This window comes from Dasypus novemcinctus, chromosome 31 (assembly GCF_030445035.2).
Source record: "Dasypus novemcinctus isolate mDasNov1 chromosome 31, mDasNov1.1.hap2, whole genome shotgun sequence".
Lineage (NCBI taxonomy): Eukaryota > Metazoa > Chordata > Mammalia > Cingulata > Dasypodidae > Dasypus > Dasypus novemcinctus.
Genome location: NC_080703.1, coordinates 43431594 through 43458012, shown reverse-complemented (window position 1 = coordinate 43458012; position 26419 = coordinate 43431594). Strand labels below are relative to the sequence as shown.

The 26419-nt window shown below is 44.1% G+C and overlaps 2 protein-coding genes across 3 annotated transcripts in view; one reads left to right on the top strand and one right to left on the bottom strand.

The window, feature by feature from the left end:
• Positions 1 to 7621, top strand: part of PIK3R4 (phosphoinositide-3-kinase regulatory subunit 4) — an 89777-nt gene extending 82156 nt beyond the window's left edge. For both annotated transcript variants that reach the window (XM_004482741.4, XM_023585833.3), the window contains exon 20: positions 7049 to 7621. In XM_004482741.4, coding sequence (XP_004482798.1) covers positions 7049 to 7219 — 171 coding nt within the window. In that variant the 3' untranslated portion in view covers positions 7220 to 7621. The remainder of the gene's footprint in view (positions 1 to 7048) is intronic.
• A 499-nt stretch (positions 7622 to 8120) lies between these two features.
• COL6A6 (collagen type VI alpha 6 chain) overlaps positions 8121 to 26419 on the bottom strand; it is a 135872-nt gene continuing 117573 nt past the window's right edge. The window contains exons 35-37 of the mRNA XM_058290639.2: positions 25547 to 26218; positions 23027 to 23120; positions 8121 to 10931 (exon numbers count right to left, since the gene is read on the bottom strand). Of these exons, the coding sequence (XP_058146622.1) occupies positions 10697 to 10931; positions 23027 to 23120; positions 25547 to 26218 (1001 nt within the window). The 3' untranslated portion in view covers positions 8121 to 10696. The remainder of the gene's footprint in view (positions 10932 to 23026; positions 23121 to 25546; positions 26219 to 26419) is intronic.

Below are 26419 nucleotides of genomic sequence, written 5' to 3'. Positions count from 1 at the left end.
CACTATTACAATTATACTATTAATTATAGTCCATAGTTTACATTAGGGCTCACTCTTTATGTTACACAGTTAACATAGTTTTTTTAATTTTTAATTTTGAGGTAGCAGGGGCCAGGGATTGACCCTGGGAGCTCGTATGTGGAGAGCCGGTGCTCAACCACTGAGCCACGTCGGCTCCCCTGGGTCGGTCTTGTTTTTGTTTTTTTTAAGGAGGCACCAGAAACTGCACCCGGGAAGCAAGTGCTCTACTGCTTAAGCCACATCCTGCTCTCTTACGTATTCTTTTTTAAAAAGTGTTTATTCTGGTAACATATATACAATCTGAAATTTCTCATTTTAACCATTTTCAAATATACAATTTAGTGATGTTAACTGCATAAACAATTCTGTGCTGCGCTTACTACTGTCCATTTCCATCCCCACAAACAGAAACTGTACACATTAAGCATTAATTCTCCACCCTGCTTCCACCACAGCCCCTGGAGACCTGTGTTCCAGTTACTGACTGTGAATATGCACCTTCTAATTATTTCCTATATGTTAGATTATGTAATATTTGTCTCTCTGCGTCTGGCTTATTTCACTCAACATCATGTCTTCAGGGTTCATCCATGTTGTAACACGTATCAGAACTTCACTGCTTTCGGCTGAGTGTATTTCATTGCATATATACATACCACATTTTGTTTATCCATTCATTGGTTTATGGGCATTTGGGTTACTTCCACCTTTTGGCTACTGTGAATAATGACGCTATGAACATTGGTGTGCAAAAATCTGTTCCAGTGCCTGCTTTTCAGTTCTTTTGGGTATCTGCCTAGAAGCAGGATTTCCAGGTCATTATATACTGGTTATTATATACTTAATTTTTTGAGGAACTACCAAACTGTTTTCTACAGTGACTGCACCATTTTACATCGCATCAAGAACATCTGAGTGTACCTATTTCTGCAAGTACTCTCCAATACTTATTTTCTGTTTTCCTTTAATAGTACCCAATCGAGTAGGTATGTAGTGGTATCTCACTGAAGTTTTGATTTTCATTTCCCTAATAGCTAATGATATTGAGCTTCTTTTCATATACTCTTGGCCTATTTGTATATCTTCTTTGAAGAAATTTCTATTCAAGTGTTTTGTCCATTTTTAATTGGCTTGTCTTTAGGTTCTCTGATTTTTTAAAATATATTCTATATATTAACTGTATGTTAAGTCCTTATAGGATATGTGATTTTCACATATTTTCTCCCATTCTATAGGATGTCTTTTTACTTTCATGATGAAGTTTTGATGCACAGAAGTTTTTCATTTTGATCAAGTCCCGCTTATTTTTTTCTTAAACCAATTTGCCTCATGAATGTCCTAAAATGTAAAATGTTTCCCTAATGCTTTCTTCTGCGAGTTTTCTAGTTCTGGTTCTTTTTTTTTTTTAAAGATTTATTTTATTTATTCTCTCCCCTGCCCCCCACCCCCCGTTGTCTGCTCTCTGTGTCCATTTACTGTGTGTTCTTCTGTATCTGCTTGCATTCTTGTCAGGTGGCACCAGGAATCTGTGTCTCTTTTTGTTGCATCATCTTGCTGTGTCAGCTCGCCATGTGTGCGGTGCCACTCCTGGGTGGGCTGTGCTTTTTGTGCAGGGCAGCTCTCCTTGTGGGGTACACTCCTTGCACATGGGGCACTCCTATGCAAGAGATACCGCTGCGTGGCATGGCACTCCTTGCGTACGGCAGCACTGCGTGTGAGGCAGCTCACCACATGGGTCAGGAGGCCCTGGGCACCAAACCCTGGACCTCCCATATTGTAGGTGGATGCTCAGTTGAGCCACATCTGCTTCCCTAGTTCTGGTTCCTATATTTAAATCTTTGAATCACTTTGAGATGATTTTTGTATATGGTGTTAGGGTAAGAATCTGTCTTCATCCTTTGGCGTGTGATGTACTGTTTTCCCAGGACCACTTGTTGAAGAGACTATTCTTTCCCAATTGAGTGGACTTGGCACCCTTGTCAAAAATCAGTGGGCCATAAACATGAGGGTTTATTTCCGAGTTCTCAGTTTGATTCCATTGGTTTGTGTGTCTGTCCTTGTGCTAGTACCATGCTGGGTGTGTGTTTGTTTTTTGAGGTACCAGGGCCAGGGATTGAACCTAGGACTTTGTATATAGGAAGCTCGCGCTCAACCGCTGAGCCACATCAGCTCCTCTTAGTTGTTTTTCGTTCATTTGTTTTCTTGGTGTTTTTTTTGTTGTTGTTGTTTGCTTTTAGGAGGCACCGGGAACCAAACCTGGGACCTCCCCTGTGGGAAGCAGGCGCTCAACCGCTTGAGCCACATCCGCTCCCCCCATTTGTTTTGATTACTGTTGATTTGGAATAATTTTGAAAGTCAGTGTATTTGTCAGTGAAAGGGGTGCTGATGCAAAGTACCAGGAATCTTTTGGCTTTTATAAAAGGTATTTATTTGGGGTAGAAGCATACAGATACCAGGCCGTAAAGCATAAGTTACTTCCCTCACCAAAGTCTGTTGCCACGTGTTGGAGCAAGACGGCTGCCCACGTCTGCCAGGGTTCAGGCTTCCTCTTCCTCTCAAGGCTCCGTGGTCCCAGCTTCTTCCAACCTCAGCTGTAGGCTGGGACAAGGCTTGTCTCTCTCCAGGTTTCTTTCTCTCGGCTCAGCTGCTCTGCTCTCTCCATAGGGTCAGCTGTAGATTATCAGGCTCTCTTGCTTCCCAGGGCCTCTGCCGTGTCCATGCAGCTGTCTCTATTCCTCTATATGTTCTTCTCCTGTGTTTACTTCCCTAGGGCACCAGCATCAAAACTCCAACTAACTCCTTTGCTGTGTAGTTTGATTAACACGGCTCAATCAAAGCCTTAATCATAATTTAATCAAGTAAAAGTGAAAGTGTTGAATCCAGTATAATTTAATATGCCCAGAGGAACAGACCAGTTCATAAACATAATCCAGTATTTATTTTTGGAATTCACAAATACAACCAAACTGCTATAGTCAGGAAGTGTGGATCCTCCAACTTTGTTATTCTTTTTTAAGATGGCTTTAGATATTTGGTTTTTGATTACTGATTCAATCTTTTTACTAGTTATTGGCTTTTTTAAATTTTTATTTTTTTCATAATTGAGATTTTATTGGTTGTTTTGAAGATCAGCACAGACGTTATGAACAATTTGTATACAGTTCTTAATGTATGTACTGAAAACCTAAAATGACATGTAATTGTTTTTCTAAAGTTATTCCAGTGACTTTCCAGCTTAAAATTTGGAGGCAAGTTTTCCTTAAGAGGATATCAAGGACCAGTATCTTCAAATGTTGATAAGCTGTGATATCTTTATGTTTTTGGAAACCACATATCTGATAAGGGTTTAATATCCAGAATATATATATATACACACACACATATACATACATACATACTCCTACAACTCAACAACAGACCAACAGCCCAGTTTAAATAAATGGGCAAAAGACTTGAATAGTCATCTCTCCAAAGATTAGTTATTGGCTTTTTGAAATTATTTCTTCTTGAGTCAGTGTAGGTAGTTTGTGTGCACCCTGGAATTTGTCCATTTCATCAAGGATGTCTAATTTGTTGGAATACTGTTGTTCATAGTATCCTCTTATGGTCCATTTTATTTCAGTGAAGACAGTAGTCGTGCCTCCCTTTTCATTTCTGTTTTTTGTTATAAGGTTGGTAAAAAAAGGAATTGTATTTTTGGGCCCTGAATTTTAAATCATTATAACTAGGCTCAAGCAAATCTTTATTAATCAAACTAGGAACCACTACAATCAACACATTTTTGCTAATGAGAAGTCTGCTTCTTCCTGTAGCTTAAAAATCTGTGCTTTGGAATTCGATGAGCTCTTGGAAAGCATTTTCTGCATCCTGCTGATTGTAGAAGCATTTTCCCTGCAAAAAGTTGTTGAAATGCTTGAAGGAAGTGGTAGTTGGTTGGCGAGAGGTCAGGTGAATATGGCAGATGAGGTAAAACTTCATAGACCAATTTGTTCAACTTTTGAAGCATTGGTTTTGCGACGTGCAGTCGGGCGTTGTTGTGGAGAAGAATTGGGCCCTTTCTGTTGACCAATGCCGGCTGTAGGTATTGCAGTTTTTGGTGTATCTCCTCGATTTGCTGAGCATACTTCTCAGATGAAATGGTTTCGCCAGAATTCAGAAAGCTGTAGTGGGTCAGACCAGCAGCAGACCACCAGACAGTGACCGTGACCTTTTTTTGGTGCAAGTTTGGCTTTGGGAAGCGCTTTGGAGCTTCTTCTTGGTCCAACCACTGAGCTGGTTGTCTTGAGTTTTCATATAAAATACACTTTGCATCACGTCACAATCCGATAGAAAAATGGTTCATCATTGTTGCATAGAATAAAAGAAGGTGACACTTCAGAACAATGGTTGTTTTGGTTTTTGGTCAGCTCATGAGGCACCCATTTATTGAGTTCTTTCACCTTTCCAATTTGCTTCAACTGCCAAACAACCGTAAAATGGTCGTTGAGTTCTTCGGCAACTTCTTGTGTAGTTTAAGAGGATCAGCTTCAACGATGGCTCTTTGTTGGTCATCGCCAACTTCCAGTGGCCGGCCACTACACGCCTCATCTTCAAGGCTCTCGTGTCCTTTGCAAAACTTCTTGAGCCACTGCTGTACTGTATGTTCGTTAGCAGTTCTTGGGCCAAATGCGTTGAGTTGGCGAGTTGTCTCTGCTGCTTTACAAACCATTTTGAACTCAGATAAGAAAATCACTCAAGTTTGCTTTTGTCTAGCATTATTTCCATAGTCTAAAATGAATTTAAAATAAACAGCAATAAGGCATTAGCAAAAAAACATAAAGCAAGAAATGCATGTTAAAATGATGTATAACATACCACATTTATTAAGAATGTATGCCAACATCAAATGGCAGGTTTCCACAGTGCAAAACCGCCATTACGTTTGTACCAACCTAATATTTGTGTCCTCTCTTTTCTATTTGTCAGTCTAGGTTAAATTTGTTGATTTTATCGATCTTTTTGAAGAACCTTTTGGTTTTGCTGATTCTGTTGTTTTTGTTTTGTCTTCCTCTATTTCAGTTGTCTGCACTTAATCTTTATTTACTTCTTTCTCCTTGCTTTCCTTTTCCTAGAGCCTCCAGTTTTGAGCCCTCTGATTTGAGATTTTCTTTTTAATGTGAGCATTTGGAGCTATAAATTTCCCTCTCCATCACTGCTTTGCTGCATCCCACATGTTTTTTTATGTTGTATTTTCATTTGCCTCAAGCTAGTTCCTTTTTTCCCTTTGATTTCTGTGTTGAGCCATTGATTCTAAGAGCGCTTTAATGTCCACATATTTTTGAATTTTCAAGTTCTTCATTATTGAATTGTAGCTTCATTCAATTGTGGTTTAAGAAGATACATTGTATGATTTCAATATTTTTTAATTTATTGAGACTTGTTTGTGCTCTAACATATGGCCTATCTTAGAGAATGATCCATGTGCAGTTGAGAAGAATGTGTATTTCCATGTATTTTGGGGCTCTGCTGTTAGGTACATATATATTTATATTGTCTTATTGAATTGACCTCTTTTTCAGTTGTATAATAGCTTTGTCCCTCATAATAGTTTTTGACTTCCAGTCTATTTTATCTGATATTAGTATAGTTACTGCAGCTTTCTTTTACTATTTGCGTGGTGTATATTTTTCCATCCTTTCACTTTCAACCTGCTTGTGTCTTTGAATTCAAGGTGAGTCTAGTCTCCTGTGAAAGTATGTAGTTCGATCATGCCTTTTATCCATTTGTCAGTCTCTGCCTTTGACTAGAGTGTTTAATCTATTTGCATTTAAAGCAGCTACTGATAACGCAGAACTATCTTCTGCCATTTTTCTACTTGGTCTTTGTAAGTTGTAACTTTTTTGTCCCTCAGTTCTTTTAATGCCTATTTTTGTATTTACATGTTTTTTTTTAAAGTGCACCATTTTGAATCCTTTCTCATTTCCTTTATATACTTTCCACATATTTTCTTTATAGTTACCATGGGTCTTAAATTTAACATTGTAAGTCTGTACAAACATTAGATTTTTAGCAATTTAAATTCAATCGTGTACATAACTGGAATAGCATACACAAACTCTGTTCAATACTCTTGTGTCTCCAACCTTTGTATTGTACTTGTTACAGATTATATCTTTATATACTGTATATCCAAAGCCAGAGGTTATTATTTCTTATACATTTGCATTTTAGAACCTGTAACAGGTAAGAAGTGGAGTTATCTACACAGAGATCACGCACAGTAGTCCTGGCATTTATACTTACCACGTGCTTACTTACCTTCACCAGAGATCTTTGTTTCTTTATGCTGCTCCTGTCTACTGTCTACTGCCTTCCCTTTTAGCTTTCTTTTTTCAAAGGCAGATGTGGGGCTTGCACCCTGCACCTCGTCCACGCAAAGTAGGCGCTCAGCCGCTTAGTGACACCAGCTCCTCCCTCAGCTTTTTAAAATATGGAACTGTCTTCATTTCACCCTCATTTTCGAAAGAGTCTTGCTGGATATAAAATTCTTGTTTGGCAATTATTTTCTTTCAGCACTTAAAAGATTTTTTTTCTAGGAGGTACCAGGGATTGATCCCAGGACCTCATCCATGGGAAGCAGGCGCTCAGCCACTGAGCTGCACCCGCTCCATCAGCACTTTAAATATTTTGTCCTGCTGTCTTTACATCCTGCTGTATTTACTTTTATACTGTAATCATTTATCCCTCTCAATTATATTCTTTTCCTTAGGTTTTTTAATGTTTACAAAGTTTAATATGTATAGACTATTGGCTTATTTATAAGTTTCCCATATTTGTAAGTGGCTACTCATGGACTCTGATGACTAGAAACCTCGAGCCTCATTTTGGGCCTTTGCTTGTGTACCTTTTGTGAAAGCATGATTAGTTTGCAAAAGGTGTTAACTTTTAAAAAGCAAAAATCAGTCTCGAAGTAAGACTGTTGACAAGAGGTAGAATTTGCTATAGGCTTAACTTCTGTCTTTTTCCTTGACCTTTAACCATGAAACAGGAAATTCAGAATAAGCAGAAGGTAGGGCCGAGTGATGACACCCCTCGGAGAGGGCCAGAAGCTCTGCCTGTGGGACACCACGACATCATCACAGATGTTGCCACGTTCCAGACAACCCAGGGCTTCATCGTAACTGCGTCTAGAGACGGGATTGTTAAGGTGTGGAAGTGAAAACCCAGTGATTTGTATCATTTTAAAAGTTATGAATTTTTAACTCAAGAAAAGGTATTTCTAGGGAGCAGACATGACAGCAGGTCTGTTTAATTAATTTTCAAAATCATGTCTCTGTTCCTGTTTCATGATTTAACATATCCCGCCCGTGGTGGTTAAGGAAGTTGCACTTGGCTAGTAAACCTGTGTACCTCTGCAGTAATGTGTGACAACAATATCTGGGCCTTTTTATGGTGTGTGTCGTAGAGGGGAGGAAGTTACAATGCTATGACATATGATCTCAATTTACTTTGTATATAGAAAGTCGGTCAAGAATATCGTTGTAAGCTATTATAATGTAAACATGTTTTCTATTAAAAATGCTATTTAAAGACGCTAATAAACTATACTGAAGCATCTAAAGAGGTTTTTTATTTGTATTTGGAGGTGGTTTCAACAGTAAATTGTACCAGAGGAATACAATCTCTAGCAGCATTTGTTCTGAGGTAAGGGAAAGGACTTGGAGTCACAAGGAATCAAGGACAGGACGAGGAACTCTCTGGACACAGTGTAGCTGTATTTTGCTCTGGCATCTTTCTCTGTGCTCTCCTGTACGTTTTGTAGTCTGCCTAGTAGCTGTCTAGCACTGTAAAATTGATAGTCTGTGTGTCAGTTTCAAAAAAATATGTCACTTCTTGGCTATCATCACTATATTTTATAGACTCTCCTATAAAATCTACAGTTTGGCTCATCAAAAATATTAAGTTTTTGAAAACCTCAGAAATAAATGTTAATATTAAAAGAGCAAATTGGCCTTTTCCAGTAAGATTAAAAAAAAAACCTTCAAAGTAATAGACTAACATTTGGACAGAGATCTAATTCTCTCTCCACATTTAATTCTCATCCACTGGCAGAAGGGTTTATCGCATTCAAAATATTTTAGTTTGAAATTAGTTACATGAGTTTATGAAAGTAAAAGTTGAATAGGTAATGAGCACCTGGTGAAGAGACTACTTGCTTAAAAAATACTCAAAATTAATTTTCTGTAAGTATCTAATTCATTTATGGAATAATCACATTTATAATGCATATGTCTAGCTTCATGATTCAGTAAATTTAGCATTAGAAAAGCAGACAGAAAACTCTTGGAAAATGCCAGTCAGTAAAGGACAGATTTAGGAGATGGACTCTGTGGATCAGTAGAATTTGCAAGTTTGACATTGGCGAATTGTCATGTTGCGTTGCCTCTGCTCCCTTTAAAGTCTAAGAGCATAGTCACATTTCAAGCCAGTAAGTTAGATTTAGAGTTCGCAGGAGTTGGGCATTTTCTTTGAGACATAAACTGGTATCCTGTGAGGGGGCTTCATGCCCAGAACCATTAGAAAAGCCACTGGACTAATAAAACGTGGGCAGTGCTAGGAAAAATGGAGTGGGCTCGTAGAATGCGATGATCTTTTCCTCCCACCTCATCTTCCCATCATGTGTTTCATTGAATTGTTACTAAGTGTTACAATCTCATGTCTAGTGGCAAGTGTTTTTGGCCTCCACATTTTTTTTTGATTTATCAAGTTTGACTCATAGCTCAGTACAGAGATAATATCATGCTGGTCCTTTAGTCATTTAATTTACATTGTAAAAACAAGAATCATCATAGCATATTTGTGTGATATTTTATTTAAATGGAATTTACTTTACTTTCAACTTTTCGATTTCTGCTGCATGCCACTCATAGGAGAAAGAGGTAAATCACAGAATGTGCTAATATTACAGCTTTGTTTTTAAAAAGGAACTTCAAATTTGCAGTTAATATTCTTCAGATGTCTCGCCTGTTAATGATTAAAAGGTAAGCCAAAATACTGAAATAATCTCAATCACCAAGGAAATATCTGTTTGGTGTACTTTACTTACCAATGCAGAAAAAACAGACGAATACATTTCAGAAGTATTTTCAACAAGCAGAAGAGTTTTCCTTAATCCAAAGTTAACCAGAAAAATCCCTTTTATTAAAATACCTCTTAAATATTATTCACCATTTCCTGTACTTGGAACGCAAACTCTCCCTGAGCCCCGAGCACCTGCAGGGTGGACGAGGAAGTGGCACGTGCTCTGTCCTCCTCGGGTCCCTGAGTGTGACCGTCACCTGCACCTCCAGGAGGCCTTGGCCCTGCGGTCATCGGGAGCTCTCCCTGCGGAGACGCCTGCAGGAGGGTGGCCTAAAGCAGCCTGCACATGCTCCTCCTGCCCAGGCTTAGGGAACGAGGCCGGACGGGAGGCCAGAAGGTGCCCCTGCCTTCCCTGTCCGGGCCGTGGGCCCGTGTGCGGAGCAGGGCCTCCCTGGCTGGGACAGGGCTTTCTGCTCTGCCGTGGGGCCCGCTGCCAGGGTTCTGAGAAGGCCTAACTAGTGCCATTTGGGGGTTCATTTATTGAAAATAGCAGTCCCCCTAAGATTCAGAATTAGTTACCTGATCTCGGTGGGGACGAGGCGATTGGGGCTGTCAGAAAATGAGGTTAAGCATGCCTGGAAGCCTCTCCTGCTTTAACTGTTTCTGGTGCCTTTTGCATCTCTGCACCTCGTGTGGATTCGTACATGGAAACAATGATGTTCTTACCTTTTCCAAACTCAGTGTGCAGTGAAGGCTCTTAAAGCGTGGAGAGTCCTGTTTTGGTGCTGTTCACTATTAAAATAGCCACCATAGGGGTGAAAGAACGTCAGCCCTGACAAGTTCTTTATCACCTTGTCTAGAGAAAATAGGTATTTATAGAGAACGATGGAAAAGACAGCGTGAAAGCCCATCCAGATGGCCAGGCAGCAGGCTTTCTGGTGAGGACCTTCGAGCTCAAGAGACAGGATCTGTGCTCTCAGGAAGGTAATGCATTTCAGTGAATTAAGGAGGACGCGAAGCTGCTTCACTATCCAAGCAAACAGCTGAGGGGAGTGGAAACTTCCAGCACAAGCCTGTCCTAGGCGGGGCCGTCCACACAAAGAGAGCGGGTGTTTAAAGGGTATGTCGTGGAAGGTGGACTCTTCAAAAGTAGAATATTCCAACAGCGTCCATTTCTAGGTTAAATGTTTAAAAATGCTTCTGGTTAAAGAGATGAGCACTAAACACTACTAAGTTGAGAATAAAGATTTGGTTTGCAGAAAACTGATTGGACAGAGACCTACAATCCAAAGAATTAGCCTTTGTCCATGTACACATATGGTTACACTAGACAGAATTTACTTTCAAATCGTACCTCCATTAGACTTTTCAAAAGCACTTCTTTCATTCTTTCATCTTCTAATAACAGTTCTTAGAGCCAGAATTGTCAGGGTTGATCAAATAACCGGGCAAGACATAGCTTAATATTAAAAGGTGCAGGGGCCAGGTTTTGAGAATCGATAACCTACGGCTTGTTCCGCTCTCCAGAGTGGACTTCAGATACAGGCAAATGTCTCCCCCCACCAACAAAATCAGTGGCCCAGAATCCTGGCGGTGGGCGTGGATGTAGTTACTATTAAGTCTTCCTAAGAGTTGGAGCGCTTCCTTTATCATGTTTGGGATCAGTTTTTATCATCCTTTTCCCAGTTTTAAAGGTATGAGATGTGTTTCTAAGAAAATTTCTGAAAATGTGAACAGCATCATCTCTGCTTCCTCTTGATAATCTTGAAAGATATTTTTTATCTTGAAATAATTTTGGCGTCTGTGATGCACCTTCTTTTTGGGCAGTTTTATATGGTCCAGGAGCAAAGCTGTGCAAGAAAAGAAAAGAAACATCAAAGAAGATAAATGCCATTTCAACCGTAATGGATTCCCTATTGTGTCTTCTTTCCTAAATGTTATACCCATTTCCTTGTTGCAGCCTTTCTCCAGGGTATAATTTTATTAAGATTATTAAACTAGGGGTTTTGACTGGCCCATATATAAGCTGGCAAATGAGACAGCTTGTCGAAGTATGCAAATGTATAGTTTCAGCAGCAAAGTTTCTTCTCATGAAACGTGTTCCTTCCAGATCTTCCCATGGTTGGCTGCTCTGATTACTGAGATTCCAGTTCAGACGGTACCTCATCGAAGACCACCACATCGGAAGTTTCACTTCTGCTCCCTCAGCACAGCATGCTCTTATTTTCTTCCTAACATGGATCGCTATCTGAAATTTTGTATACGTGTAAATTTGTTTATAATGTGGTCTCCACCTTTCATCTAGAAGCTGAGGAACTTAGAAGAGTGCTCAGTACATAGGAGGCAGTATTGTTTAATGAAAGACGAATGAATGCCACCCCCTCTCTCTCCTTCCTCCTCCCACCCGCTCACATGCACGCGCTCTGCATGTGTGGAGCCACTTGTCGGTGGACAGTAGCGGACACGGGGAGCCCGGTCTGGCAGGCGTGGAGAGTTTGCCTGGGAAGTGGTGAGGAGCACAGCAGCAACGGGAGCTGGAGCCAGACTCCGAAGGCCTCGAACGCCTGGCTCAGGCGTCAGCGCTGCCTCGGAGGTCCACCTGTCCAGTTAAATTCCGTGCCGATGGCAATGGCCTTTCATCTGCACTAGCCACACGTGGCTGCTGGGCAGCTAAAATGTGGCTAGTGAGGCTGTTTAATTTCATTTAACTTTAATTCATTTAAGTTTAAATAGCCACGTGTCGCTAACGGCACTGGACAGTGCAGGAAGGGGGCCCTTTCTGACCTCACTGTAAAGCGATGCGGGAAGAACTTAGGGTCTGAAAATGTGCTTAAACCCCGGGGCCCCCTCCCTTCCAGCCCAGCAGCCCTCGGCAAATCACCCAGCCAGCGTGACGTTTGCTCAGGTGTAAACCCGAGGTAAAAGCAGCATGTGCTGTGAGCCGCGGCCGAAGCCCCTGGACCAGCAACGTGGTGCTCTGCTGGTCACACGAGGAAAAGGGTGACCAGAACAGGGGCCATAGCCCGCCTTTTCTGCTACTGAGGGTTCAGTATGTCACTCGGGGCACTGGAGGACCCTCCAGGTGCTGGAATAAGCCAGGGAGATGGTAAGAGTCGCACTGTCAGAACCGCCTGGACCGTGGCTGCAGACAGCCTGCCGCAGGCCGGACAGCCAGGGCGAGGGGCCTGGCGGGCAGCAGGCCGGACGGCCAGGGCGAGGGGCCTGGCGGGCAGCAGGCCGGACGGCCAGGGCGAGGGGCCGGCGGGCAGCAGGCCGTCGGGTACCTGCGGCCTGCGTGAGCGCGTGGCACGAGAGCTTCAGCAGGAGCTGACCCCGGCAAGTAGCTGGCCCGGAGTCGAGAGGGCTCAAAGTGGTAAGGCAGGAGCAGGGGAGCCGTCCCCGGGGCCCGTGCCTCCCCAGCTAGGCTTTCCTTGCTTCTCCAGCTGTGAAACTGGACCTCTCACAAGCCAACAGGCATCAGTATTGTAAAAATGATTGAAGTGAGAGGCATAGAATTTAAAGTTGGTTTCACTTCTCTCTCTTGCTCTCTCCCCCTTCTTTCATAAATAAAGTGGTGTAAGAGAAATCAAACCAACAAAAAGCTGTGCCGTTCCTGAGCACAGACCCTGAGACCTCCATGTACTATGCCCCTTACGCCTGGGGCTCTGGAACCCCAATGCCAAAGGCAGTCCTGCACTTCTGCGGTCTATCAGGGCGCTGCTGCGTTTCCAGCCAACCTCTCCCAGGAGCAGCAGCCATGCTACCTTTCATCTCACCTTCCTCCTCAGTTTTGGCCTTCCCTATATTTTCTGGTTAATTTCAAGACTTTTAATATTATGAACCCAAATTCTCCAAAGTCATAATTGTCTGTATACAGAGATCATGGCTCCACTGATATGGAAAGTATGTTCTTTTGGGTCAGGAACATAGTATTTTTTTTTTTAAAGATTTACTTTATTTCTCTTTCCTTTCCCCCTCCCCCCCCCCCCCAGTTGTCTGTTCTCTGTGTCCATTTGCTTCGTGTTCTTGTTTTTGTCCGTTTCTATCATTGTCAGCGGCACGGGAATCTGTGTTTCTTTTTGTTGCATCATCTTATGTCAGCTCTCCGTGTGTGCGGTGCCATTCCTGGGCAGGCTGCACTTTCTTTCGCGCTGGGCGGCTCTCCTTACGGGTGCACTCCTTGCACGTGGGGCTCCCCTACGCGGGGGACACCCCTGCGTGGCAGGGCACTCCTTGCGTGCATCAGCGCTGCGCATGGCCAGCTCCACACAGGTCAAGGAGGCCCGGGGTTTGAACCACGGACCTCCCATGTGGTAGGCGGACGCCCTAACCCCGGGCCAAGTCCACTTCCCAGGAACATTGTGTTTTAATGGCTTGAGGTAATCTTATATTCTCCACTGGTCTCTCTTTTTTCCCCATTTCCATTGTATCCTTTTTTTCTTTTTCTTTTATGGCAAAAGTAGTTCTTTTACCTTCTTTTGTCTTTAAGAAAAACTTAAGTTGGTAACTGCTAGCCTGACATCGCTCTTTTCTTTTTCCCCTTTAACATTTTTATTCTCAAAGGGTTGACTGTGTTAAGTACCAGATCTCTTAATTCCCATTTTTTCATTGCGTCACACATAGGAGCTTGTATTTGATAAGCATTTGATAACAATCATCTGATAGCCCAGTCTGGAGATCATTTTGGACTTTGAACCTCTCTCCCCTAAGTTGCATTGTTCGGATCCTTCTGCTGAGGGGTACCTCCAGCAGTGTACATCAAGGAGGGAAACAGTGTGAAATACCAGCCAATTCAGTTTGCAACTCATGTCCAGCTCCAGGAAAGCTTGCAGAAGAAAAGATACGGTGCGCTCTAGATAAAATGAGGTGGTGGACGAGTCACAGAGTGTAGTTCTCTGTGATCACAGATTCCTCCATTCGTGCAGGCAGACAGGCGTCACACAAGCTCATTTAGTAGCAAACGATGCACTGGAGTGAAAATTCAGGCAAAATAGTTTCTATTTTCAGAGTTCTTTTTATCTTAGTACAGATTTTGTGTGTCCAGAAGTCATACTTTGGAAAGCAGACTTTGAACAGATGAATTATTCATACGGCATTGGTGAGGGTGTCCATTTTAAAAATCAGTTGTTCTCACACGGTTCTGCCAATTGCTTTAAAATTTTGGCACACAGCCGAACCCTGAATCTCAGCAGAGTTGCAACACCTACTCTCCAGGTCCTTGCACCCAGGACAACTAATGCGGTAATGACAAACACCTACCACACCAAGGAACTGAGAGTCTACAACTGCAAGCAAGAGTCCCGTCCCTCGGCCCCATAGGATCGAAGTCCCCTCTCAATTAGAGGTGGGGTGGACATCGGCCTCCCAGAGTCCTCAGGATTGGGGAATGGACCGGAGTGGACTTAATGGTGTTCTACTATAGTCTTACTGAGATTCTAGCAGTGGAAGAAATGACATCACTGATGTGGAGGCAGTGGCCGCTGGAGGTGCTGAGAGGAGGGCCAGGGGAAAACTTATCATACGGGGGCATTTTCGGGATTTGGGGATTGTCCTGACATGGCAATGACAGATACAGACCATGATATGTCTTGCCATAACCTACAGAATTGGGTGGGGCAGAGTGTAAACCACAATGTAAACGATAATCCATGCTTAGTGCCAAGGCTCCAAAATGTGTTCATCGATTGCAGTGAATGTACCACACTAACGAGGGACGTTGTTAATGTGGGCAAATGTGGGCAAATGTGGGAATCCCCTATATTTTTATGTAACATTTATGTCATCTAATTATCTTTCAAAAAGTAAACATCAAAAAGACAGCTCTGGCGCAGGGCTGCCCTGACTGCGTACAGCGGTCAGACCGCTTCCCGTCCTTTACTGCCTTTGCAAGGATCCGAGCACTTGCAGAGGGCGGTGGGAGGCCACCCCCCTGGCCGCGGGCTCGGCCGCTCGTGCTGCGCTGCGGGCCCTTTTTCAATCCGAGAACCAGCTTCTCCCGGCAGGTGGCTCCGAGGCCTGGCCGTCTGGGCACAGCCCTGCCCGCGGGCGTCCTCACCCGCTCCAGCCTGGCGCGGGGTTCGGACTCACTTGTGAATGGCTCGGGCAGGAGCTTCGGAGGCAGCCGTGCGCCCTGGTTCCTCTCAGTCCTTGGACACTTGGAGGAGGCCCGGGCCAAGGCGCAGCTGCAGAGACGCGCACGACGGCGTGGAGCCTCTGCCCAGTACGCAATGCCCCAGTTTCCTGGCCCTTCAGATCCCAGGCACGTGTGGGAAGGCCGTCGAGGGCAACGTGGAGAAGGGGGCGACTGCTCGTGGCCGGGCTCTGTGACGCCCACTCACGCTGTCCTTCAGAGGACGCATGGGGTGCGCCCCAAGAACCCCGTAATGGAGGTTGGCCCACGTGGCCGGCCTTCAGTCATGGCCAGCCGCGGATCTCGGGCCCTGGCTCAAGCGCTCGGGAAAGCTGCCCTCCTTCCTGGGCTGTTCCTGCCTGCCCTTGCCACGCTGTGTCGCCTTGCCGCGTCACGCGCGCTTCTGGGCAGGGCGTACCCCTGGGGCGGTGCCCCCCCTCCATGCCCAGGGTCCCCCGGCAGGTGCTTGCTCGGGCCCGACCAGCTCCCCCTCCGAGCTCCAGCACCCGCAGCAGGGGGTGCTCCCCCCCGCCCCCGGGACGGCTCGGGCGGCCGCGGGAAGGCTGAGCTGCTGGACAGCTCCCCGGGGCCGGCCGGGAGGGCTGCGCTCCGAGCTCAGCCGCCTTGCTGGGTGCGGAGCCCGCGCCGCCCTCGTGGCACCCAGAAATGCCCCAGCCAAGGGCTGTGTGTACGTGACGCCAGGGCCCGGTCGTAGCAGAGTATGCGCATGTGTGTTAGCCCGGAATTAGCTGCCACAACTACTTTCTTAACTACTCCATTTCAATTACTTTCAATTTTTAAATGTGATGTTTGTACGTGCAAAAGGATACATGTATTTCTAAGTATTTCGGTCTATCAGTATATTATGAAGTCTAATAAAAAACCACCACGCAATCTGAGATCCAGAACAGAACGAATACCATCGCGTCACCTTGGCTGCCACTCCATTCTAATGCCACACCCCTTTGAGTTTCATGAAATTTACATATATTCACATTTAAAAAACAAAAACATGTACTACTCATAGGAATATGCGGTATAGGTTAGCTTGCTCTCAGGTTTATAAGAGCTGGCTTCATACAGTATGGAGTCTTTTAAGACTTGCTTTTTTCCCTCTGCTTTTTCCCCATCTGCAGGTTGTTGGCTGCTTTGCGTGGAGCTGTAGTTTGTTAGCTCAGCTCGTGTGCATATGCCAATGCATTCATTCATTCTACCTCCTACTACTGAGGGACATCTGGGTTGTTTCCTTTTTCTTTTTAGCTTTTTTTTTTTTTTTCACATAAAATAGACTTTAAATCAAAAACAGTTATGAAGGACAACAATAGTCTTTATATACAGAAAAAGGAATCAATTCAACAAGATGCAACCATTATAAAGATATATGCACTTAACAGCATAATGCCAATATAAAGGAAGCAAATGTTGACAGATTTGAAGGGGGTAATTGATGGTTCTACATTAATTGTAGGAACCTTTAACACATCACTTTTAATATGGATACAACATCTAGTCAGAAGATCAGTAAGAAAATACAAGAATTGAATGATTCTCTAAACCTACTAGACCTATTGGACATATATAGAACATTTAACCCAATAACAAAGAATAAACATTCTTCTTGAGTGCCCATGGAACATTTGCCAAGATAGACCATATATTTGGTCACAAAATAAGTCTTAACAATATTGAAATCATGCAATGTATTTTTTTTTTACTGCCATGGAATGCATTTTTAGCCATTATTAACAGTGCTGTTGGGGACACTCTCCTACAGGTCTCCTGCGCATGTTGCAGTGTCTCTAGAGCAAATACACCCGGGTGGGAGAGGCTGGGTCTTAGGCTGTGCTGAACTGCAGCTCTAGGGATGTTCCAAAAGCCCCCAGTGGTGGTAGCATTGTACACTCCCTCTGAGAGGAGTAAGAATTCTTATCGCTCCACATACTTGACACTTTTGCACTTCCAGACTTTATAATTGTTGCTAAGCTGCGGGGTGTAAAATGGTTATTCTCCATTGAAAATTTCCACGTGAATTTTTATAATTATTAATGAAGGTGAACTTTTTACACTTATCTATTGGCCATTCAAGTGTGTACTTCTGTTCATGCCTTTTGCCCTTTTCCCCTCCTGGTGTGTGGGGTTTTCTTATTTCTAGGAGATTCCCTCCCCTTCATATTCTGTCTACTAGTCCTTTGTCAATTATAATAATTTTAATGAAGTTGAATTTATCATTATTTTCTTGCTTGGATAGTGCTCTTTTGTAAAGATATCTTTTTGAACTTCAAGGTCATAAAGATAATTTTTGTATTTTAGTACAGAAACTTTGTTTCGTCTCCCATACTTAAAACTAACTGATTTGGATTTGATTTTTCTGTATGATGTGAAGTAGACATCCAGCAATTTTATTTTTTGTGTATGGATAATCATCCTCGTGCCATTTATTGGACAGCCCATCCTTTTCTCTTTGATCTGCAATGTTTCCTCTGTCACAAATCAAGTTTTTATGTATATTCTGGGCTTGTTTTCTGTTCTGCTCTTCAGTTTTGTCGTTTTGTCTACTTCTGCACAAATATCAGCCTTGGCTATAGTTAGGCTGTTCTTCCCAGTTTGTTCTTCCTTATCAGTGTCTTGACTATTCTTGGCCTTTCTTTTTCTTCATAAATTTAAAAATTGAGAAGTTCCTCAAAAAACCGTGTTGGAATTTTGATTAGGATTGCAATGAATCTGTAATTTTGGCAGAATTGACTTCTTTACAACATAGAGTTTTTATTCATAAATATGGTTTAACTTTTAATTTATTTAGATCTCCTTTAATATCTTTCAGTAATATTTTGCAATCTCTATAAAGAATGATCCTCTCTATTCCTATTATTTTGTGAGTTTGGTTTGACTTTTAGCTTTTCCATCATTTTATTCTCGACCTTTCCTTTTCCTTGTGTTGTAGATGTGACTCTTGAAAACAGTTAAAACCACAGTTTGATTTTTAAAATAAAATCCATTAATATCTGATTATCACAGCATGTTTAGTCTAAATATTTTTTATTGTGATTACTAATATTTTTAAATGGGCTTGATTCAGCTCTCTTAATTTGTGCATTGTTCTTATCCTCCTATGCCTTTAAAAATTTTGCCTTTTTATTTTAAAATTATTATGTAGTTGTTTTTATTACATTTTCCCTCATGCCTTTTTGGTGTTCAGATACTTTCTATCTATTTTTATTTTTAATGTGTGCCTGCAAAACTTTTAATGCATTTCTGAGAAAGTCTAAAGTTTTTCAATAGCCTAGTCTCCAACCCCAATAATACAAGTTCCTAGAACCCTTATATTATTGTCCTTTTTAAAATATGCTTTTAAAAAAGGCTCAAGCCTTTACTAACTTTTAATAACAACAAATTATTTTATTGTTTAATATCTTTAACATGTTAAAAAATAAAAATATCAAGATTTATACTCTTGGTACAATGTTTTCTTCCGTTAAAATGAACATGTGCCAAGTTTTCTTTTCAGAGCCTTGTAAACAAAATAGTTTTTGTAACTCCACAAATTAGGCATTACTTTTATTTAAAAATATGTTTGTTTAGATTTACCTGAATATTGACAGATGTGATCATTCCCTATTCTTGCATCTTATCCCAGCACTTCCCACTGTGGTCATTTTTATTTCCTCAAGTACATACTTTAGAAGTTCCTGCAGTGAAGGTCATTTTGTGGTCAATGATTGTTTTTGGTTTATCTGAATTATCTTCATTTTACCACTATTTCTGAAAGACAGTTTTTCTGGGTGTACAGTTCTAAGTTGACAAGCATTTTCTTTCAGTACTTTGAACATATTCCATAGCTTTGTGGATGTCTACAGCTGCTACTCATGACACAGATTCCAGTTTAATTATAGTTTATTTGTAAATAATCTGCTCCTTCTTTTTGGCTGTTAAGTTCTCTGTTTTGATGTTCTTAATTTCCCTATACCATGTCTAACTATTGCTTTTTTAAAATTTATCTTCCCTATTATATCTTGTCTTCTCTTATCTGCGAACACGTTTTTCACCAGTTTTCAAACTGATCATCCCTTTATGTCTTTATTATTTTCATTTTATCTGCCTAGAACTCCAATTAGATAAGACCTCTTCATTCTGTTCTGTCTCTAAACATCTTATATATATCATTTCTGCATTCTGAGTAATTTCTTTAGTTTTATTTTCCAGTTCACTATGTTTCTCTTCAGATGTGTCTATTATTCTGTTTAATACATCTATTGAATTGTGTGTGTGTGTTTGTGTCTAGTTTTCTTTCTTGGTAAAATGGGCATTACATCTGCCATACGTGTCTAGAAGGATTATTCTTTAAGACTAAAGAGAAATAATATAAAAAGAGCTCTAAAAAACATGTAAGGCACCATAAAGATGCAAACTGTTTTTATAAGGCTGCTTGATATCTAGGTATAGATGCATATGTAATTCCAAAATAAAATAGTTAAGTACTGCCTTTCATTTTGACCACCACAAAGTTGGTACACGGATGGGAATCTAAGGCAGCCCATTTCTGGTAATTCCCAGCTAAGTCTGACTGTTAAGGACCTGAACTTAACCTGCATTTGTGAGTTGTATGGTCCTTGTTCCAAATTTGACTGACTTTGCAAGGTCTAGGTTAATTATTGCTCAGGCCAGGTCAACAAACCCAGGTGAAGAGATCAAAACGAGCTGCTGTTGGCGTGGATAACAGCCCGTGGCTCAGCCACTTCCCAGCACTGTCAGCCACACCAGCTCAGACATCCTTCCATCCTCCTTTAGGGAGGGAGTGTCGTTCTTCTCATTTCAAAGATGGAAACAGCAGAATCAGCACCAAGTGACTAACCCAGAGACAAGCTGTAGTGGAGAACAAGCTAAATTATTTTTCCTAATTCAAAACTCAGTGTCTTTGTTAGAAATTGGCTCGCGCAAGAATGGGGATGGGCAAGTCTAAATGCCACAGCGCGCCCTCAAGTTGGGAACACCAGTGAGGGTTTCAGTGAATTCCCCAAAAGCAGCTGGCAGGCTGAGAGAGACGGAAAGTCTTCTTCCCGGCTGCTGGAATCCTCAGTTCTCCCTTCCACTGACTGGGTGGACTCCTCTCACTGCTGCAGGCAGCGCCCTTGGTTAGCCCGGTGCGTGGAGAGTAGCTCTGTGCCCGAGAAGGTACGCCTGTGCCGGTCCACCCGGGAGGACCTGGAAGCTTGCCTGGAACTCCCAGCTCTGCCTCTCTGTCTCTTCTTCTGGCCTCTCCTTGTGTCCTTTTACTCTAATAAAACTGCAGGGCCAGGGCCAGAGCCTCTTCTCCCACTGACCGTCCCCGTCAGCTGCCCGAGAGGAGGCACTGGGCGGCGGGCAGCCTGGGCCGGAGACCCCCATGGGTGCGACGCAGCAAACGCCCCTCGTGACCGAGAGCAGGAGTGAGAGCCTTCCTTGTTTTAAAAGATTTTATTCCCATCCCCCTGCCTGCCACCTGCGCTCGCTGCTGCTCTTTGTGCCCATCGCTGCAGCTCTTTGTGCCCATCGCTGCATGTTCTTCTGTGTCTGCTTGCCTTCTCTTCTCATCTTTCTTTAGGAGGCATTGGGAGCCGATCCCGGGACCCTCCGATGTGGGAGAGAGGCGCCCAATTGCTTGAATCACCTCAGCCCCCGGTTCGTTGAGTCTCTCATTGTCTTTCCGCTGTGTCTCTTTCGTTGTGCCATCTTGTTGTGTCAGTTCGCGTTGTGGGCCAGCTCTCTGTGGCATGGGCCAGCCTCGCTTCCACCAGGAGCATCCGGGAACTGAACCGGGGACCCCCATATGGTAGAAGGGAGCCCAGTCACGTGAGCCGCATCTGCTTCCCTAGTAACACCCTTTCATCCTCTGAATTTTTTTTCTTCCCTTCCCCTTGCTCCTCCCCCTGCCCTGCATTTTTTTCTCTCTGTGTCCATTCACTGGGTGATCTCTGTATCTATTTCTCTTCTCTTCTCATTTTCTCTCCTCTAGGATTCACTGGGATTCGATCCTGGGGACCTCTGATGTGGAGAGAGGTTCCCTGTCAGCTGCGCCGCCTCAGTTCCTGGTCTCTGCTGCGCTTCACCTTGACTCTCCCCTTCGTCTCTCTTTTCTTGCATCATCACCTTGCTGTATGACTCACCTATGCCGGGACTGGCTCACCACGGGGGCACTTGGCTCACCACGCGCACACTCAGCTCTCTGCACAGACACTGGCTCACTGCGCAGGCACAATTTCTCTCTCTCTCTTTTTTTTTTTTTTTTAACCAGGAGTCCCCCGGGATGGAACCCGGGTCCTCCCATATGGGAGGTGGACGCCCTATCAGTTGAGCCACATCCACTTCCCTCCTCTGAATTTTAACAATTTTTATTTTGAAAACCATCAATTCACAGAAAATTAGAAAGAACAGAGCCATGAATACCTGTATACCTTTCACCTAGATTTTCAAGCTGTCACCTTCTTGCTACTCTATTTGTACACACACACACCTGAACATCTATGGATGCATGTATAGATATGTGTATATGCACACACACACACACACAGCATTCTACTTCACTGCGGGAACCACCTGAAAGTAGGTTGAAGCCCTCATCTGTTACTCATAAGTACTATAGCATGCCTCTCTCAAGAACAGATACTTTCTTATACAACCACGATACTACTCCACGTGCAAGAAAGTCACCCTGAATTCAGTAATATCACCCAGTGTGCTGCCCATACTCCTTTCCCCAATTGTCCTCCAGTATCAGGGCCAGCAGCTCTTTTTTCCCCCTGATCCAGCCCAATCAACGTTCACACAACTGGGCTGTATGTCCCATTCGTCTCTCCCATTCTAGAACATGACCCCCGCCGCTCCGCTCTTCACAACCCCGAAACCTAGGAAGAGTGTAGGCTGGTCATTCTGAAGACCATTCCACATTCTGGAACGTTCTTCACTATTAGAGTCGGGCCACCATTTCCACAAGCCCCTCACACGGGCGATGGGGCATGTAACAGGAGATCCTGGTTAGCGTGCGCCTCAAGTGGGTACTGCCAGCTGGCACCACAGCGACAGTCTTCCTCTTTGTGATTAAGAAGTGAGGATGTGCATAGCTTGCTCCCCAGCCACCTGCCACCCACTGGTTTTAGCATCCCATAATGATCCTCGTCTGACTTGGTTATTACAGTGGGGACTACAAATGGGAGATTTTCTACTTCTCCCATTCCTTCTCCATTTATTAGATGGTACTCTTCCCTAAAGAAGGACTTTTCCTATCCTTCCCTATTTTTGGGGGGAGGAGTATCTTTATGGACTTAAAAACTCATATATTACAATCCATTATCATCATCATTCTTTCTGATGTTCACAATACCCCAGATTAGGCCAGTGAATATTTTTTAAGATAGCTCCTTTGTCCTTTTTGATGTGACATCAATAGTTTTTGACTACTTTCTTGCTTTCTGGCACAAGAAAATGTAACTGGCTCACAATGCGATGTAATCTAGAATTGGGTATTTCTCCAAGAAGCCCTGGTTCCTTTTAGCAGAGAATGGTATTTAGAAACCAAGATCTGGTCATGTGGTAGGCACACAGCCACTCACATATCCTAGTGAGCGTTTATCCCTTTTTGAAAATTCTATTTGGTGGTTTTTCAGATAAGCCTGGCTATTTTTTATTGCATCTTGTTACCTCAAGTTACATTTTAATATCACGTAGCAAGAATCTTGCCCAAATAAGATGGAGGAAGAGAAAGGACAGGAGAAGGAGGAAAGGATAGAAGAGGCAGAGAAGGAAAGGGGACGCACTCACCCCAGCACCGCCTGCGCGTCATACCTGTGCAGCTGTCGTGGGGGCGGCTTCGGATCCGAAGAACCGAGTCTGCTGCATCTTGCTTTGAGGTTTATTGGTGGGTACCTGTTGATTGCACCTGGGAAGAGAGAAGTCCGGGATGAGCCTCTTAGCCACGGCAGCAACGTGACTGCAAATCTGCTCCTTAAGCGGCAGCACGTCACTGTTTGACATCCAGACAGAGATGTCAATGTGTGGCGACAGGAGAGGAAAGCCGACTTCCCAGAGGAATCTTTAGCTCTGGGTCTAGAAAATACATCTCGACTAACTTTCCAATAAACTGCCCTTAGCTGCTAAAGGTAACAGCTGGTACAGGGGTGGTAACGGGCTGGTCCTAAAAGTCGGGCATCCGACTGATGTGAACTAACCAGGATCTTCATTTTTCATATGCTGCTTTGCAGCATCAAAACGCAAGGAGAAAATATTCCCTTGACGGTCTTAGGACCACCACCAACAGTAACGAGAGCCATCTTGGGCTGAATTGGTTGGCGGCCCATTTTATTATTTCATCTGGAAATGTAATTTATGGTCCACATAAATTAATTGTTTATAATAATGAAACTTGCCTCTTCCTACACCATTAAAAATCTTAAAGCCGTTTTGATGGGAAACTTTAAAAAGTGTATTATGTGTTTCCTTGAAGTGTTAAATCGAACAAACTTGTTAATCACGACTCTTCCCGGTGACCCGGGGGCATCTACGGGAGCGTGCTCGCTGGGCTGTCCCGGAATGCTGCAGCAGGTAGCCGTGCGCTCCAGGCTGAGCCACTCTTACTGAAACAGCTCAAGGAAGCTTACGTCTTAATTCTAAGCATCGTGCATTTGTCAGCAGTTTTGTTTCTCTTAGAAACAGTTGCTTCTGATGTGGACTGGCACAGTGAAGACTCGATAGGCACCTAATAAACAAATGCGGTTAATATTGAGTGGGTGCGCGCGTGGTTGTGGGCCGGCTGTAGAATTAAGTCTGTAGGTTTTAATGTGATTATGCCAGAGGCTTTTTTTTTGTTGCCTTTTTGTACTTTCATGGCTATATTTTAATGGTCAGAGATTTCCAGATTTCCAAGTTCTAGAGAAGTAGTATGTAACTGTACCACGGTCATAGTTTTCCAAAAGCACGTTTATACATCTCTCACCTATTGTAAGTATTTTAATTAAAATATCTCTTTTCCTTTCCCTGGGGTCATTTATTTATATAATTATGAGAGTTTGCCTAATTCCCATGAAACGCCAAGCATTTTGGGGGGAAGGAAGTGCCATCTTAAACTTGCTTCAACTCCTTGTCTCATAGGACTTACCTTGGAAGTTTCTCAGAGTCTTTCCAGGTATGTTTGACCCTAGCGATGCTTTCTGATGACCCTGAGGACGACTCCTAGCCCGTCTCCCCCTCCCTTTCCTCTCGCTCCCGGTTCTGGGCTCCTGTTCCAGAACACCTGCACGGGAACTTCCGGCGGGCAGCGCGTTGCCCCGACAGCAGCGCTTCTCAGACCTTCGCACACCCACAGCTCACCCACGGGTTTTGCTAAAGTGCCATATTCTGCTTCACAGTGTCTAGGGTGGGGCCTGAGGGTCTGCATGTCTAGCCAGCTCTCGGGGAGGCTGATCCTGCTCACCTGAGGCTCAGGCCCGGAGCCCACACCTGGGCGCACAGCCGCCCGTGGCAGGTTCCCGGGCTCTCGGACGCCCCCTGCAGGCTGACCGGCCCGTGTCTGAGCCTCCACGGGTCTCCCCATTGAAGGCCAGTGACAAGCTCGAGAGGTCAGCGGCTCCTCACTTGAGCTGCCCCGGGTGCTGAGTGAAGGCCAAGGGCTCGCTCACCACAAGAGCGGTCAGAAATCCCGCCCTGCCCGCCCTGCGCGTCCCAGCCCCCAGAGTCATGTCAGGACACGGCTCCTTTGCCTGCTGCATCCAAAATGGATCGCAAGACCAGCCCCAGAAGCCCGTGCTTCTCTCTCACGGGCACGGGTTACCAAAATTACTGGCGTCGTAAGTCATTAACGGGACTGAGAAGGTTGTGCAAGCCTGTATCCTTCATTCTGACAGGTAAAGCGGTATCTCCTAATACTTCAAACACTGCCTCTGGAACTTGTAAAAGCAAAGCCAAGAATTGTTTATTTTAATTTTTCATTGGCTCTCTTTCCTGGCACGTCAACTGATCAAACTTTCTGTCCAAGGGCAGCGTGCTAACGTTACATGGCAAGGGTTTCTATAGGCTGTGACCTCACGCCCACAGACGCCGCTGCTCCATGCACACAGATGTGTGAGCAGCTGCTTGTTTTGAGTCTCCATAGGAACCAGAGGCATAAAAAAAAAGATGAGCCAGAAAATGAAATGCTTAGGAATAACGGCCCCCCCACTGCCCATTATTACATATTTTCCTTTCTGACTCCGTGATGCCCTTGAAGACAGAGAACAGGTTTCCAAGAATCCATGTCAGCTCATCAACCCTTCCCTTTGGAAAAGCAAAGATACTCTCAATGTGCAGGAAAGAACAGATTTTATGACTTACGCCTGATTGAACTTATGAAGGACTTTGCAAACTTCACACCATATCTGTGGTCAGGCTTGTGAATCCGGCCGAGCTGAACCAGGTGGTGATCCAAGGGCGGGCTCGCTAGATCTTCCAGTTCCTGGTCGTTCCAAGTAGGGCCAAGGGAGAACACAAACAGGGCATAGCCCTGGCACTTGGCGCGCAGGGATTCTTTCCTCAAGGTTTCCTTATCCAGGGAGCTGGTTTCCCCAGCAGAGACCACAAATATGACCTTGTTTCTTCTCGGATTGGGTGTGCTGGAGAAGACATTGTTCAGAATCCACCGCAAGGCGTGGCCCAGGAAAGCCTCCCCGTTCAGCTGCGGCACGGCCTCCTGCAGGTGCCTCTTCATGAGGCGCGGACTGCCGTAGGTGGTGAGGTTGAAGTCGGCTCTCACGGGACTCCCCTGCGCCGAGGGTCGGAAGTCGGGGGGCGCGTGGCTCAGCAGGGCCACCCGGTCTCCCGTGACCGAGGTCATGGGCTCCGGGGTGATTTCGAAGTGATCCAGCAGCGCTGCCAGGAAGTCCCTTAGGTCTTGGAATTCGGCGCTTCCCACGTTCCTGGAGCCGTCCAGAAGGAAAGCAGCGTCCACGTACGACTGCGGAGGGGGCGGTCTGGCTGGATCGCAGGACGCGTCGGGCTCGCACACGTCTGCAGAACGAGAGCCTCAGGGTCACGGGCAGAAATGGACAGGAAAGGAAAGCTAGGATCTCACATGCGGTGACACCTGGGAACGGCATAACCTTCGGTGTTAAAATAGTTCCTACACGACTTCGATGTCAACGAGAGGAAGATCTCCTAGTACACGGTTTGTGTCTAAAACCAAAAAGTACAGATTTTACGCATAGCCTG